The sequence below is a fragment of the Pseudorasbora parva genome, chromosome 9, assembly GCF_024679245.1.
Source record: "Pseudorasbora parva isolate DD20220531a chromosome 9, ASM2467924v1, whole genome shotgun sequence".
Lineage (NCBI taxonomy): Eukaryota > Metazoa > Chordata > Actinopteri > Cypriniformes > Gobionidae > Pseudorasbora > Pseudorasbora parva.
The window spans coordinates 46,967,241-46,981,914 of NC_090180.1; the positions used below are offsets into that span (position 1 = coordinate 46,967,241).

The 14,674-nt window shown below is 37.7% G+C and overlaps 1 protein-coding gene across 1 annotated transcript in view; it reads right to left on the reverse strand.

Annotated features, from left to right (window-relative positions):
- Positions 1 to 14,674, reverse strand: part of sbno2a (strawberry notch homolog 2a) — a 64,514-nt gene that overhangs the window by 10,385 nt on the left and 39,455 nt on the right. Inside the window, 12 exon segments of the mRNA XM_067452865.1 lie at positions 33 to 127; positions 278 to 421; positions 1,429 to 1,500; positions 2,568 to 2,676; positions 4,825 to 4,896; positions 7,389 to 7,501; positions 7,580 to 7,715; positions 8,285 to 8,416; positions 11,672 to 11,793; positions 12,625 to 12,807; positions 12,914 to 12,996; positions 13,506 to 13,603. Coding sequence (XP_067308966.1) covers positions 33 to 127; positions 278 to 421; positions 1,429 to 1,500; positions 2,568 to 2,676; positions 4,825 to 4,896; positions 7,389 to 7,501; positions 7,580 to 7,715; positions 8,285 to 8,416; positions 11,672 to 11,793; positions 12,625 to 12,807; positions 12,914 to 12,996; positions 13,506 to 13,603 — 1,359 coding nt within the window.

Consider the following 14,674-nt stretch of genomic DNA (forward strand, 5'->3'; position numbering starts at 1 on the left):
GGAATAGAGATCCTCATTTTCCTCTCATGTACCTTATAGAGGATGACCTGGCCCTCCTGAGGGTTTCCCGGAGTTAGAAACTTCTCCTGCGTTTGCTCGTGAATCTCATCATTACCCGGAGCAAGATCTGAACACACCGGACATGAGAACATCAATCTCACACACACATACAGCTCATCTACTGTGATAAAACCATACCAGATAAATGTGTGTGCTTAATGACAGCACAATTTAGCATTTTAAGCTTAAAAAGGATCTGCACATTCAGATTCCTCACCCAATATTCCCATGTCATATTTTCCCTCTTTTTTGTCCTTGTTGATCAGGTAGTCGAAGTTATCTGTGAAGTACTGGAACAGAGAGTTCTGCTGATGGACCTCCAAACCCAAAATACGGTTCAGAAACTTAGTGAGGGTGCAGTCTGGGATACAGGAAGAAAACAAAAGACAATTAGCCACTTGGTTGCATATAACTTGCATGTAATTGTAATTTACTTAAATACAAAAAAAAAGTGTAAATGTAATGCAACTCCACTGAGAGTACGTTATATCCAGAACAAATGCACAATACCCATAGACAGTTTTCTCAGCATATTTGAGGCCAAGTCAACACCTCAAACTCGTCGTTGTCCTCCTCAAACCATTCCTGAAGCATTTGGGCTTTGTGTCAGGAGCATTATCCTGCTGGAAGAGCCACAGCCACCAGAATACCGTTTCCATGAAAGGCTGAACATGGTCTCAGCAATGCTTAGGTAGGTGGAGCGTGTCAAAGTAACATCCACATGGATGGAGGACCCAAGGTTTCCCAGCAGAACATCAGCCCAAAGCATCACACTGCCTCCGCCGGCTCGCCTTCTTCCCATAGTGCATCCTGGGGCCATGTGTTCCCCAGGTAAGCCACACACACACGCACCCGGCCATCCACGTGATGTAAAAGAACACGTGATTCCTCAGACCAGGCCACCTTCTTCCATTGCTCCGTGGTCCAGTTCTGAAGCTCATGTGCCACTGTTGGTGCTTTCGGCGGGGTCAGGGGTCAGCATGGGCACCCTGACTAGTCAGCGGCTATGCCGCCCCATATGCAACAAACTGAGATGCTCTGTGTATTCTGACACTGTAATTTGAGCTCCAGTAGCTCATCTTGTTTAATCGGAACCACAACGTCCCAGTCTTTGCTCCCTATTCACTTCACCTGTCAGTGGTCATAATGTTATGCCTGACTGGTGTGTATATATATATATATATATATATATATATATATATATATATATATATATGTGTGTGTTTGTGTAATCGTGATTGCTCGATTTGACAGCACTAATATAAAACATATGCAGAAACAATTGCTGTATTAATCATATAAAACAAAGATTAGCTGTAAATCACCCATTATAATCACAACATTGTTGTGCTATTGTATTGCATTTACCTTTCTCTGTATTCAGACCCAGACGCGGCTCCCTGCAGAAGATTCCCACATCAATCATGCCTTTCTTCATATCTGATACACAAAATCAATATTAAAATCAGTGCACACTGCACACACATTACACTGTCATGTGCAAACGTTTTAATAGTAGTGTATGTTTGTGAAGTACATAGCTTTATTGTGAAGACTACAGGTATGTGAACTGAGATGGAATCTCTGGTATAAAATGCATCAGTGACTATGTTTACATGGGCAACAACACTCCAATATTAATCTGATTAAAACAATAATCTGATTAAGAGGCTACCATGTAAACAGCGATTTTGAATGACCGTAATCCGATTAAAGTCATAATCGAACTACGCAAATCGGTTTAAGACATGTGGAGTATGCCTATTTTAGTCCCATTATCAGAGAGCATTACAGACATGTACACACACCTTAATCTAACTATTAACGTTGTCAGAGATTTCGCCGCATTTTGTGACAGGACACATAACGTTACGAACACCAGGCAAGTTCAGAGGGGAGAGCTTAGGGGTTCCAGCCCTGCCCTTAATCAAAAGTGCCCCTCTAAACAATCATCAATAATATTGTGGCCAATATAACTGAATTTGAATTATAATTAATATAACGTTTATAAAACAGTAACAAATAGCGGAAAAGTCCATAAATGTCGTTGCCATAATGCGTTGCTATGGGTGGCATGTGTTTTGCTTGACAGTTCATTCTGAACACTGCATTTTTTTTCTTTGTTGTAATTATTATGCTCATTGTAAAAGTAAAATACAATAAGTTTGTATCTGTAATTGCGAACCAGATGGGCCATTCAGTGAACGCCTGTGGCTCGATGGCAGGAAAAACAATCAAGTTACAGCGGGTTTCATGAGCCCATTAATTTTAACAAACCTGCCAAAGTCATGCTATGATTGGATGTTGGAGAACATAGCATGGCATGGTGACATAATGACGTGCCATTAATCGATCTATGTTTTATAACATGTAAAACGGGAACATGAACAAAGTATTCTAAAAGCAACTCATGTAAATACCTTAATCAGAATACTGTCTAATTCAGAATAAGGTCAATAATTAGATAACAGCTGTCCATGTAAACAGTCACTGAAGCACATCGTTACCTCTGAAGAACATGATGTCCCCTCCTGGGTAGCCCTTTGGTGGAGCGACTTTGTTGTCGATGTGCCCTAGGATGGCTTTAGTGATCTTATCCAATGCTTTGGTGCCATACTAAGACAGAAAAAAGACAGGCCATCAATAAATCGTTTCATTAAATGAGGTGGCTTTAACAACTGGTTCAATTTTGGTTCAAACTAGGGGTTGAACGACTTCCATTTTTTTTAAAGTCGACACTTATGTGATGAAAGTCGACATCGACTAGTCGCTGATAATCATTAATGAACAAATAAGCCTCAGCCTCGAGCTGAGACTCGAACTCGGGTCTTCTCGTGCACAGGAAGGCTATCGCATGACACAGCACTGCCCATAAGGTTATCGCTCCTACATAACAGCTTTTGTATCAGTTCTTTTGTCTTATGGTCGTTATATTTCTCACAGATTTCTGCTCTTTCTTAATAAGATACAGATAAGTAGCACAATAAAGATTACTTATGAATGCATTAGTGAGTGATTGCGTGTGAATTAACTCTACCTGACAGCGTCTCTCTACTAATAGTGAAGCTGTGAGTTTAAGTTATCAAGAAATACATGCTACAACTTCTCAGTTTCTAAGCTATTTTACTGATAGATTACAGAACAGTGTTGATACATATCTGCGCTACTGAATGGTTGTGTGAGGCGCGCGTGGGATCTCCACGTGATGTGCTATCGGCTGTGTGTGTTTGTGTGTTGCAATACAGCATGCATTAGTTTAGCGTGATGATTAACTTGCGGGTACAATAAGCATGCATTCCCCGATCAATTGAGCATCCAGATGATATAATCAAACGTGTCTTGTGGAGAGCTCCCGGAGTATGCATTTATTTGTCATTTTTAACTGTTGAGAGCAGAGCCTGCGTGTCAGGAAATTGTTTATCCTGTTGCGCCCTCTATAGAGGGAATGCATCGACGTCACTTTCCCGCCGTAACGCCCCCTCAGCCGGGGCTGAGTGGCAGAAGAGCTGCTGCTTGACTGGAGTTAATGGAGGAAAACACGAGTAGAGCAAACGATCCTTACAACTTACCAAAGATTCAGTGATCCATGGATAATGATATGCAGCCAGGAATCGTGTTTTCCTGACATTTTTAGGAGCCTCATTTCGACAAGAATGTTTATAACTGTCATTCATTACATTTTTCAAGTGAATCCCGTATGTATATGTGGATGGGTCAGTGTTTTGAAGTGTGTAGTGGTGGTAATATACTTTATATTCACTAAAAGCTGTCACTCATTCAATAAACGCAATCTCACAAAGTTCCGCAGTGACGTTGGTATACAATGAATCTCTTATTTTCACAATGTCTGCACTTATAGAGGATTGCTGCGCGTGTTTAACTGATCTCAGCGTCTGGACAAGCGCTCGAGCGGTGAGTGATTCCAAATTGAACACCTGTGATTGGCCAATTCCGTTGTAGAAGTCCACAAACATGTCTGTGATTGGCTACATTACTCACGGAGGCGAAAACACGTTGGAAATGTAATCATTTGATGAGTGCAAATACAGATCTTTTGCTAGCTCCTTTTCGCTGATAATATGCAGATATTACGAATTATTACAGAGGATTACATATCCTAGACAAGCAGTTATGTGCAGCGTTTTACTCTAAAAGCAGAAGCTGCAGCAGGTGGCAGTGGTTTGAGTGAGAAAATTACACGCTATTATCAAGTCCGGCTCAAGCTCAGAACAGCGATGACTGCGGTCCGTGGACAAGCCTCCCCCTACCCCCGGGCCTTGTTTTGTGTGTTTTCGCTGCATTCGCGCTGTAAACCAATGCTGCCTCTCAGTCTTTCTGCCACTCAGCGGGGCGTAATCACAGTCACTCCAGCTGACAGTGACGTCACGTGCATTCCCTCTATAGGCCAGCGACTAGTCCACGTCAAGCTTAAAGTGTCATGACAGAGCATTAAGGTCTACTAGTCGATTAGTCGACTAGTTGGTGCAACCCCTAGTTCAAACTAGGCCGGTGGCTTTTCATCTTGTATTTGAGGGTCTGAAATGTGGTACATTTGCAATATAAAAGATTTCACCCAAGTGTGAACCATATTGCAGTTCATGCGTCTTCTGGGTTCAAGAAATGAACAAAACTCAAATGGACTCCAAAGTGAAAGTCTGTGTTTTTGTTAACTAGAGCTAAAACTAAAACTGTTCAAAATAATTTTTGGTAGGGGAGGGCAATATACCAGTAGCAGCAATCAGGAAACAGGAAAATAACTCTTACTTTGTTCTCAAAGTTGTACTGGCTCAGGTCTCTGGATTCAGTGGCTCGTCGGTCCCCGTGTGTCAACGCCCCCTAAAAAAACACAACACACACAGTTTAACGTGACCGCATTTACATAAACACGCTGTCAAACATCCAACAGCATTTTAATCAGTCTCCCACATGATTGTAGAATGGCTTCTAATAAATATTGCATAATGAATCTACAAGTTTAAGTAAATTTCATATCCTAACAAGCTGAGACTATAAGTGATGCATTTTTAAAAATATTTTGTGTAGTTTCGCCCAAATTGAAAACTTAACACAAAGCTGTATATTAAACATCAAGTTCTGATTGGAGATTTTTCAAACCTTATTAGAATATCATGCTAGTGTAGGGTATAGTGTATAGCTGTTGCGGAAAAAGACGATAAAATCACGTAATTCAGTCATAAAATTGAATTTGCTGTATAACAGAACGTCACAGAATTTGGAAGAAAATGAATGAATAAATCAAACAGGGGTATCGAAATGAATCGTTTCTTCGATGCACCGCGATGCAGACAAAGACAATTCGATATCGATTCAATAATAGACCATAGCCAATTATAATGTACTACAGGTAATTATTTTCTGCCGTCATTTGTTGCGTCCGTGCTTTGTCGTTACATTTGCAATGGCAGAGGGAGGTGAGACACGAGTGAGAGTAATTAAAAATGCTCCAACTACTTTAAAAGCCGACATCTGGGCACATTTCGGCTCTTATGAACAAACCGGTAAGCACGACCTGGAGAACACACGCGCTGTGTGTAAATCAAAGCTATGATTTATTAAAACGATTTTATTTACACTTGGGCACATAAGTGTGTCTCCGCAAAACGGATATAAATCTGATCTTCAATTCCCACACTAAATAAAGAGATTTTATGGAGCTCACGTCACATGAAAACAACATATATGAGCTGCATTTTATTATTTAACTAATTTCACAATCAAAGAATGCGATAGATTGCAAATTCAGGTACTTTACTTTAAATGAAGATGATTGTGTGTTGTGCACCGACGACTTAACTTTCGGTTTAATTTGCGGTTGTTTGTGCGTTGGCTTGATGAAGAGATAACTCTGATAAGTCTGTGGCGATGCCTGCTGCAGTTGTCACATCCGGCTATAACATGACATAGCCTAGCCTATAACACGCTCTCACACTTTATTTTTTTAAGCATTGTTGGGATGAGTCAAGTTTAAATTTGTGGTTTCAACAACCAGATGTATTTAGACTTTAGTTTTGTCTAAGGCAGCTAGACCACCTCTTAAAGTGGCTTTAAGTATTTACTTTTGTGTATTTTTTCTAAATGCTCCTGTTGTCTTCTGTGCCCAGACTGTGTTGCACCGCGATATCGAATTGAACCGAATAGATGTCATGATAATCATAATCAAACCGTGAGAGCTGTGTAGGTTCACACCTTTAAGTCTGCATGTTCTACAGCATATTAAAACATTTTTTAAGGAATATCACACAATTTCTCATAAATATTTCATTTAAACAAACATAAATCATATTTTAATTGTAATAAATCATGAACAATCCAGATTTTTTTTTATCTGAAAAAATATAACATTTCATGGGGCTATATTAGTGTCACAATTTAAATAAATGATTACATTACAAAAAATTACTGATTAGATATTCTTTTAGATTAATAAAAATTAAATTAAACCATTATAAAAGGAATCCATTAAATTAAAAGGAAAACACACTAAATGCTCTACAGAATCACAGAATTCAGTCATACAATTTTAATTTACTGTATAACATGTCATGGAATTTGGGAAAAATTAAATATATATTAAAATTAGGGCTGTACACAATCAAATCCCGATAGGGAATAGTGTCTGTGTATATTAAACTGCAAAAAGACTGCTGTTGCAATACAAAGTCTGTATATTCTGCATTTTTAAGGAATATCACACATTCTTACATACATTTTTCAATTTAAACGGTAAAAATCTGTTGTCTAGTACTTTGTTTGCCAAAAAAACAAAAGGAATTGGTCAAATTTTATTTGAATATATTTCAAACAATTAATAAAAATAAAAAAAGGTATCATGTATTCATTTGCTTACCATTGTTTTTGATAGTAAATTACATATTTATATGAAAAAAGAAAATCATTAAAAAATCCAGAAAAAAGTAGTCACAATTTTAATAAATCCTTGCACTTTTAAAGTTGTATGAATTCAACTGATTATATATCCTTTTAGATAATAAAACTTGAATTAATTTAATAAATTCATAATAAATTCAAAATTAAATGGAAAACAACATGGAAAACTTTATTTTAAGGTGACTTACCATAGTAATAACAGTTAATTATGCACAATTACAACTAATCCCTAACCTAACCCTATAGTAAGTACATGTAGTAATTTATTTTACTCAGTACTTATTTAAATAAGTACAATATTTGAGTAAGTACAATGTACCTTAAAATAAAGTGTAACCGAAAAAACACTGAATTTGGGAAACATAAAATGGTTTTCTTAGGGTCCAAAGTGTACAGAACATCTGAAAAGCAGACTTTACCAGGCTCTCCAATCTCTTGGCAACGATCGAGGCGAAGCGTCTCTCCCCAGCCAGCTCAGAGATGAGGAAGATATACTCTGGAGCCGTAACCTGATTTGAGCGATGTGTTCGTCCTGATAAGAGACACAGACTCAGTATTAGCATCCACCACGACGTCTCTCAAACACACAGAAACGAACGCACACACTCACCGAACTGCTGGATGGCGCGGTCTGCGCTCCACGGCAGCTCTAAGGTCATGTGAACTCGTCTCCTGCGGTTCTGAACACGTTTATCTGCCTGTAGAGAAATACCCGAGCTAGCCGCTTCTGATATGATGGCTATCAGCTGAGAGAGAAACACAGAGAGAACGACATGCATTAAATATATATATATATAAACACTGCATCCAGAAACCTGGCGCCTATTGCACATTGTGTGTTTATTAGCTTTTTAGTTCAAGTAAAATTAATTGAACCCACCTGCCCATGTTAAACTAATCCTGTCCGAATAAGGCTGCATAATGCTGATATTGTCGATGAAAATAAACTAGTTTGTCAGTGAGACTGCCCATAATAAAATGACCCTTCAATAGATAATGCTTTACAATGAACTCTGTTAGAGTACATGTGACAATTGATCTGTTCAGATAGAATAAACTAGGATAAGGGATTAAGCCGGGATATCTTGGTGATCCTGGCTCAATTTATCCGCTAATATACAGTAATCTTTCTTTATTCTTCATTCTTGGTGTGAGTGTGCCTTCAGGGTACGTTTACACGACACCGATGTACTAAATTTTGCATACAGATGACAAGATATCCCGGCTTAATCCCTTATCCTAGTTTTGCGCAATAGGCCCCTGCTCTATCAGATCTGGGGGTCGTGTTGTGTGTCTGTAGGTCAGAGGTCGTCACCTTTTCTCCTGTCATGAACCGCTCTTTCTCTCTGACGTTGACATGGTCGATGGTCAGGCCCTGTTCCGCTCTGGTCTCATATCGCACGCTGCCATCAGGACGCCGCACCACACGTCCCTTTCGGCCTGTCATCTACACACACACACAAAATTTTACTTGTGTCTCATACCACGGACAATGTGATATTTGTGTAATATACAGATGTGAACAAGCATCAAGCGTCTCAAAAAGAAACTCTAAGAGCAGCGTTATTTTAGTATTTTTTAGATACTTATATACTATTTATTAATATTTTTTCCATTTCATTCTCTTTTAAATTTTTGTAATTTTGTCATGTTCTTTTGTCATTTTATTTAATTTATGTTTTGCATTATATACAGTGTGTGTGTATATATATATATATATATATATATATATATATATATATATATATATATATATATATATATATATATATATATATATATATATAATATATTTATATTAATTAATGAAGGGGATTTTAAATAGTTTTAGTTAAAAATAATAACAGAGCAAACTGTGATGTCATTAATGCTATTTTAATTTATTCTATTTATATTTAGCATTAATCTACAGGTCCTTCTCAAAAAATTAGCATATTGTGATGTTCATTATTTTCCGTAATGTAATGATAAAAATTTAACTTTTATATATTTTAGATTCATTGCACACCAACTGAAATATTTCAGGTCTTTTATTGTTTTAATACTGATGATTTTGGCATACAGCTCATGAAAACCCAAAATTCCTATCTCAAAAAATCAGCATATTTCATCCGACCAATAAAAGAAAAGTGTTTTTAATACAAAAAAAGTCAACATTCAAATAATTATGTTCAGTTATGCACTCAATACTTGGTGGGGAATCCTTTTGCAGAAATGACTGCTTCAGTGCGGCGTGGCGTGGAGGCGATCAGCCTGTGGCACTGCTGAGGTGTTCTGGAGGCCCAGGATGCTTTGATAGCGGCCTTAAGCTCATCCAGAGTGTTGGGTCTTGTGTCTCTTAACTTTCTCTTCACAATATCCCACAGATTCTCTATGGGGTTCAGGTCAGGAGAGTTGGCAGGCCAATTGAGCACAGTAATACCATGGTCAGTAACCCATTTACCAGTGGTTTTGGCACTGTGAGCAGGTGCCAGGTCGTGCTGAAAAACCAAATCTTCATCTCCATAAAGCTTTTCAGCAGATGGAAGCATGAAGTGCTCCAAAATCTCCTGAAGGCTACCTGCATTGGCCCTGCCCTTGATAAAACACAGTGGACCAACACCAGCAGCTGACATGGCACCCCAGACCATCACTGACTGTGGGTACTTGACACTGGACTTCAGGCATTTGGGCATTTCCTTCTCCCCAGTCTTCCTCCAGACTCTGGCACCTTGATTTTTTCGAATGACATGCAAAATTTGCTTTCATCCGAAAAAAGTACTTTGGACCACTGAGCAACAGTCCAGTGCTGCTTCTCTGTAGCCCAAAGTGTCTTGACCTGGGGAATGCGGCACCTGTAGCCCATTTCCTGCTCACGCCTGTGCACGGTGGCTCTGGATGTTTCTGCTCCAGACTCAGTCCACTGCTTCCGCAGGTCCCCCAAGGTCTGGAATCGGTTCTTCTCCACAATCTTCCTCAGGGTCCGCTCACCTCTTCTCGCTGTGCAGCGTTTTTTGCCACACTTTTTCCTTCCCACAGACTTCCCACTGAGGTGCCTTGATACAGCACTCTGGGAACAGCCTATTCGTTCAGAAATTTCTTTCTGTGTCTTCCCCTCTCGCTTGAGGGTGTCAGTGATGGCCTTCTGGACAGCAGTCAGGTCGGCAGTCTTACCCATGGTTGCGGTTCTGAGTAATGAACCAGGCTGGGAGTTTTTAAAAGCCTCAGGAATCTTTTGCAGGTGTTTAGAGTTAATTAGTTGATTCAGATGATTAGGTTAATAGCTCGTTTAGAGAACCTTTTCGTGATATGCTATTTTTTTGAGATAGGAATTTTGGGTTTTCATGAGCTGTATGCCAAAATCATCAGTATTAAAACAATAAAAGACCTGAAATATTTCAGTTGGTGTGAAATGAATCTAAAAAGTTTAATTTTATCATTACATTATGGAAAATAATTAACTTTATCACAATATGCTAATTTTTTTAAAAGGACCTGTATATATAATACCAGTTTTATTTTCAGTATTTTTAGTACTTAAACTTATTTTATATCATGTAGTTGCCATGACTTTTTTTTTTGTTAATTATTTTCTTTAAATGTTTTAAAAAATGTATTATTTTGCTAATTAACGAAAGTGATTTTAAATAGTTTTAGTTAAAAATAACAATACTAGTACTCAAAACAGTGTCATTCATGTCATTTTATGCTTTTTATATTTAGCATTGAATTATATATAATTTTGTATAAGTAAATTTTTTTGTAAAAAATATTTATATTTTTTAAAAAAGTTTTATTTTTTAAAATAATTCTTTAGTACTTCAACTTATTTTTCATCAGGTAGTTGCCAGGACTTTTTTTTTTTTTTTTTTTTTTAAGTATAAATTATAAATCTTTTTCTTTTTTTGCTTCATATTAATTAAATACAATTTAATTTTAAATAGGTTTTAGTCGAATCCAGTAAACAAGACTTTGTTTTCTTGTGGACAGATGAAAGTGCCATATTACAGTCTGATAGTCGGAGAAAGTGTGTAACTTCTGTGTGAAATATCCATCAGTCTGTCAATGCTTGGATGTGCCATTTGAAGCTGAGACCAAGTCCACATTTACACCGCAGGTCTCGATGCCCAATTCCGATTTGTTGACTATATTCGACCAGCTTACATCACCTTTTAAAAGTGACCCATATCCAATATCTGCATTTACACTATACACTTGGCGAAACCAACCAAGGTAGACATACTAACCCAGAAAATCTTAGGCGGAAAACAAACGCAGACAAAATGATGAAGCTTTTGCTATCTGCACCATCTTTAAAGGTCATCAAAACATTGAGCTGAGCCTTCATCCCACACTGGGCCATTGAAAAGAGTCATGTGATCACAGTTAGTGTCCACACAAATTGATGTCATCAATTTGGCACTGTGGCTTTTTCAATGACGTACGACTCGCATTGACGATAACATCCGATCTGTCCGCTTACATGGCTGACGCAAATTCACGTATCTGACTCGTATCAGATTTATTTGCACATATAAATCTGGCCTGAAAGCAATCTGAGAATATCAGCGCTTTTTTCCGCCTTACACGTTCATGGGTCGTATCTGATCTATGCCATGTTAGGGAAAAAATTGGAATTGGGTCACTTGAACAATGTGATGTAAATATGGCCATATAAATGTAGTATTAATGTAATTGTTGTTTCAAACATACTGATTCTCACCTCCGACACCTTCTCTGGTCCTCCAAACCTGTCAATCAGCTCATCAAGAGTGTTGAGTGGCAGCTCCTTCCCCAGCTCTGCTATTTGACACAGCAGCCTCTGCTTAAGTTCTTCTAGTTTAGCTAAAAACACAAACACACACACACACACACACACACACACACACAGTCAGGATGACTTCAGCAAATAGACCTTAATCACCCCTCTGTGGTTTAGCTATCTAGACAGAAATTAGGCCTGATTTAATAAGCGTGAGCTGCACTCCTTTAATCCCTGAATGAGCAGGACAGCATGAGAAAAATAGTCCTCTAAAACACACCAGGAATAGAAATAGAAAAAAAGGAAAAAACACTTCACAACGTGCAACGTGAGACTGAATGACTGCACTCGAACATGTCCACTATGATGTCGGACAACACTACAAATGGCCGTCCCTTCAAATAATGCCCTATTTCAGGGTATAGGGGTCGATTTCGGATTCAGCCCCTGTCGTGGAGACTGAGCAGCCCAACATCTCGATTAAGACAGCGCAGTCTCTCAGGTGTGTGTGCGCGCCCGCCGATCTGTTTGTGACTTGTGTAGGTGAGTTTGTGTGCACATGTATGTTTGAGTGTGTTTTAAGTACAATTACAAAGCAATTCATTGGTTTTGTTTAACTCTGAAACAATTTTCGAGTTGCGTTGTGGTAAAAATAGCTACGGGTAACGCCAGCTGATTGAGGAGTGCAACCACTCTACGTCATCAACCTAGAACGCAAACAAAATGGCGCCGCCCATGGTCCAAATATAAAATCGATTTTTTAAATAATGTAGATCTTTCATGGGTTTTCTACCACATATTTCAGTAAGAGACATTGTTTATGTTATATTAAGCCATACAAGTCTCAACACCATGGGATCCCTTTAAGAAATGAATGAAATTTTGATTATCATCTTGCATTTAAGTCCACCTACCAGCAGGCCCATTTATGTGGTTCACAAAAATCACATCATCATTGTCCTGTAGTGATTCAGGGGAGGAGTTTGATTCGCTGTCAATCTCATCTGAGTCAGAGTCTGAATCGTCACTGATTTTAATAACCCCGCCCACTTCCACACAGTGCTTCGGAAATTTTGATGTCCGGCCTCTGGGCTTTCCTTCAGAAAACAAAGAAACGGTTTGAGAAAGATTCATAACAAAACCCCCAGACCAAAGGGCCCGGAAACAAAATCAATGATACGGCACAAATAAGATATGACTTACGTTTCCTCTTGCTTGCGGCACTTTTCTCTCTTTTGGGTTTCTGTGTTGGGAAGTGCTTCTGAACTAATGACTGGAAAACCCCCCTACATGACAAAAACCCACAAATCTCAATACAGTTCTCACAATAACAGAGATAGATACAGATATTTCATACAGCTCTCTGAAATTATGATTGGCTTATTGGTGATCTGTGTGATCTTTCCCCACTCAAACAGACAGAAGCTGTATTAGCCACTCATGGACAGGCTTGCTTTAAAGGAACGCTCCACCGTTTTTAGAAATAGGGCTTACTCAACTTCTTTCCTACATTTAGATTTGTGGGCAAATGCATTTTTGTTTCAGTGCATGCATTGGCAGGGTTTTTGCATCGCTAGCTTTTTTGGACCACTTTTACTCGGGATATGCTAGCTGGCAACATAGGATTCTATTCATTATGCTAAGCTAAGCTAGCGGCGACCCTGCCAAACTAAAACAATGCATGCACCGAGACAAAAATGCATTTGCCCACATATCTAAATGTAGGAAAGAAGCTGAATAAGCCCTATTTCTAAAAACGGTGGAGTGTTCTTTTAAAGACTTTAAGCACACTCACTCAGCAGCGGAAACAAATCTGTCCAGTTGTCCATCATTCTCGTCCAGGACCTCTCGAGTACGAGCCTCTCCAGTGGACTGCAGGCCAATCACGATGCACTGTTTGAAATTACATGGGAGAGAGGCGGAGCCACAGTCAGTCGATTAAAAAAATTTGTGAAACACTTAAAACATGGTTTCCAATAGATAAATTTAGTTTCGATAGGGAACATTTTTGGTTTCAAACAGAGATCACGATTCTCACACGATTGCAAACAGAAAACTAAACAAAATAACGTAATTTGCTAGAGTAATTTTCCTGCAGTCTATTTAAAGTTTTTAATGAATCTGAATGAATTAAGAAAAATGGTTTGAATGAATAATTGATTCAATGACTCAATTAAAAGTATTTTAACGATGTAATCAATACAATTGTTATTTGAAGCATCAAGTAACTTACAATAATGACAATGTAATATATTGTAAGACTGTGTATATACACATGTATCTAGTCTAATTGCTCAAAGTATTGCAGATCATAACAGCTAACTTATTTTTATGTTTTGCATTTGAATAAAAATTATCAAACACTAGATTTCTTTAAATATGAAATTTTAAAATGTTAATAACTTACATCCTAATATTTCTAATGATACTTATATAAGCACACACAAGTGAATATTAATGAATGCGAGCATATATAATTTAACCCTAGAAAAGTTTAAAATAGTGCTTAGAAAGGCAAAATCATTTTTCCTTATATGTACAGTAGGATATATATATATATATATATATATATATATATATATATATATATATATATATCAATTGATAGGCTACTGATCAAAATCAACAAATTTAATGAAGTTGCATTCAACAAAAATCATTCATCAAGTGTATTTTGTCTGGTAATTATAACATTTAACCAATATTTGAGATGTGTGAAAAACTATTTGACTGAAATGGTATTAGAAATAATCTCAGAAATAATTTATTTAAAAAAAAGACAAACGTTTTTTTACTTAAACTTGACTAAGATAGGTCTATATTGAGTTTTCTTTTGACTAAAACTAGACTAAAATGACAAGACATTTAGTCGACTAAAACTTGACTAACTAAAAAAAGATGTGAATGACTAAATATGACAAACTAACAAGGACATTTAGCACAAGACTAAGACTAAATTAAAAA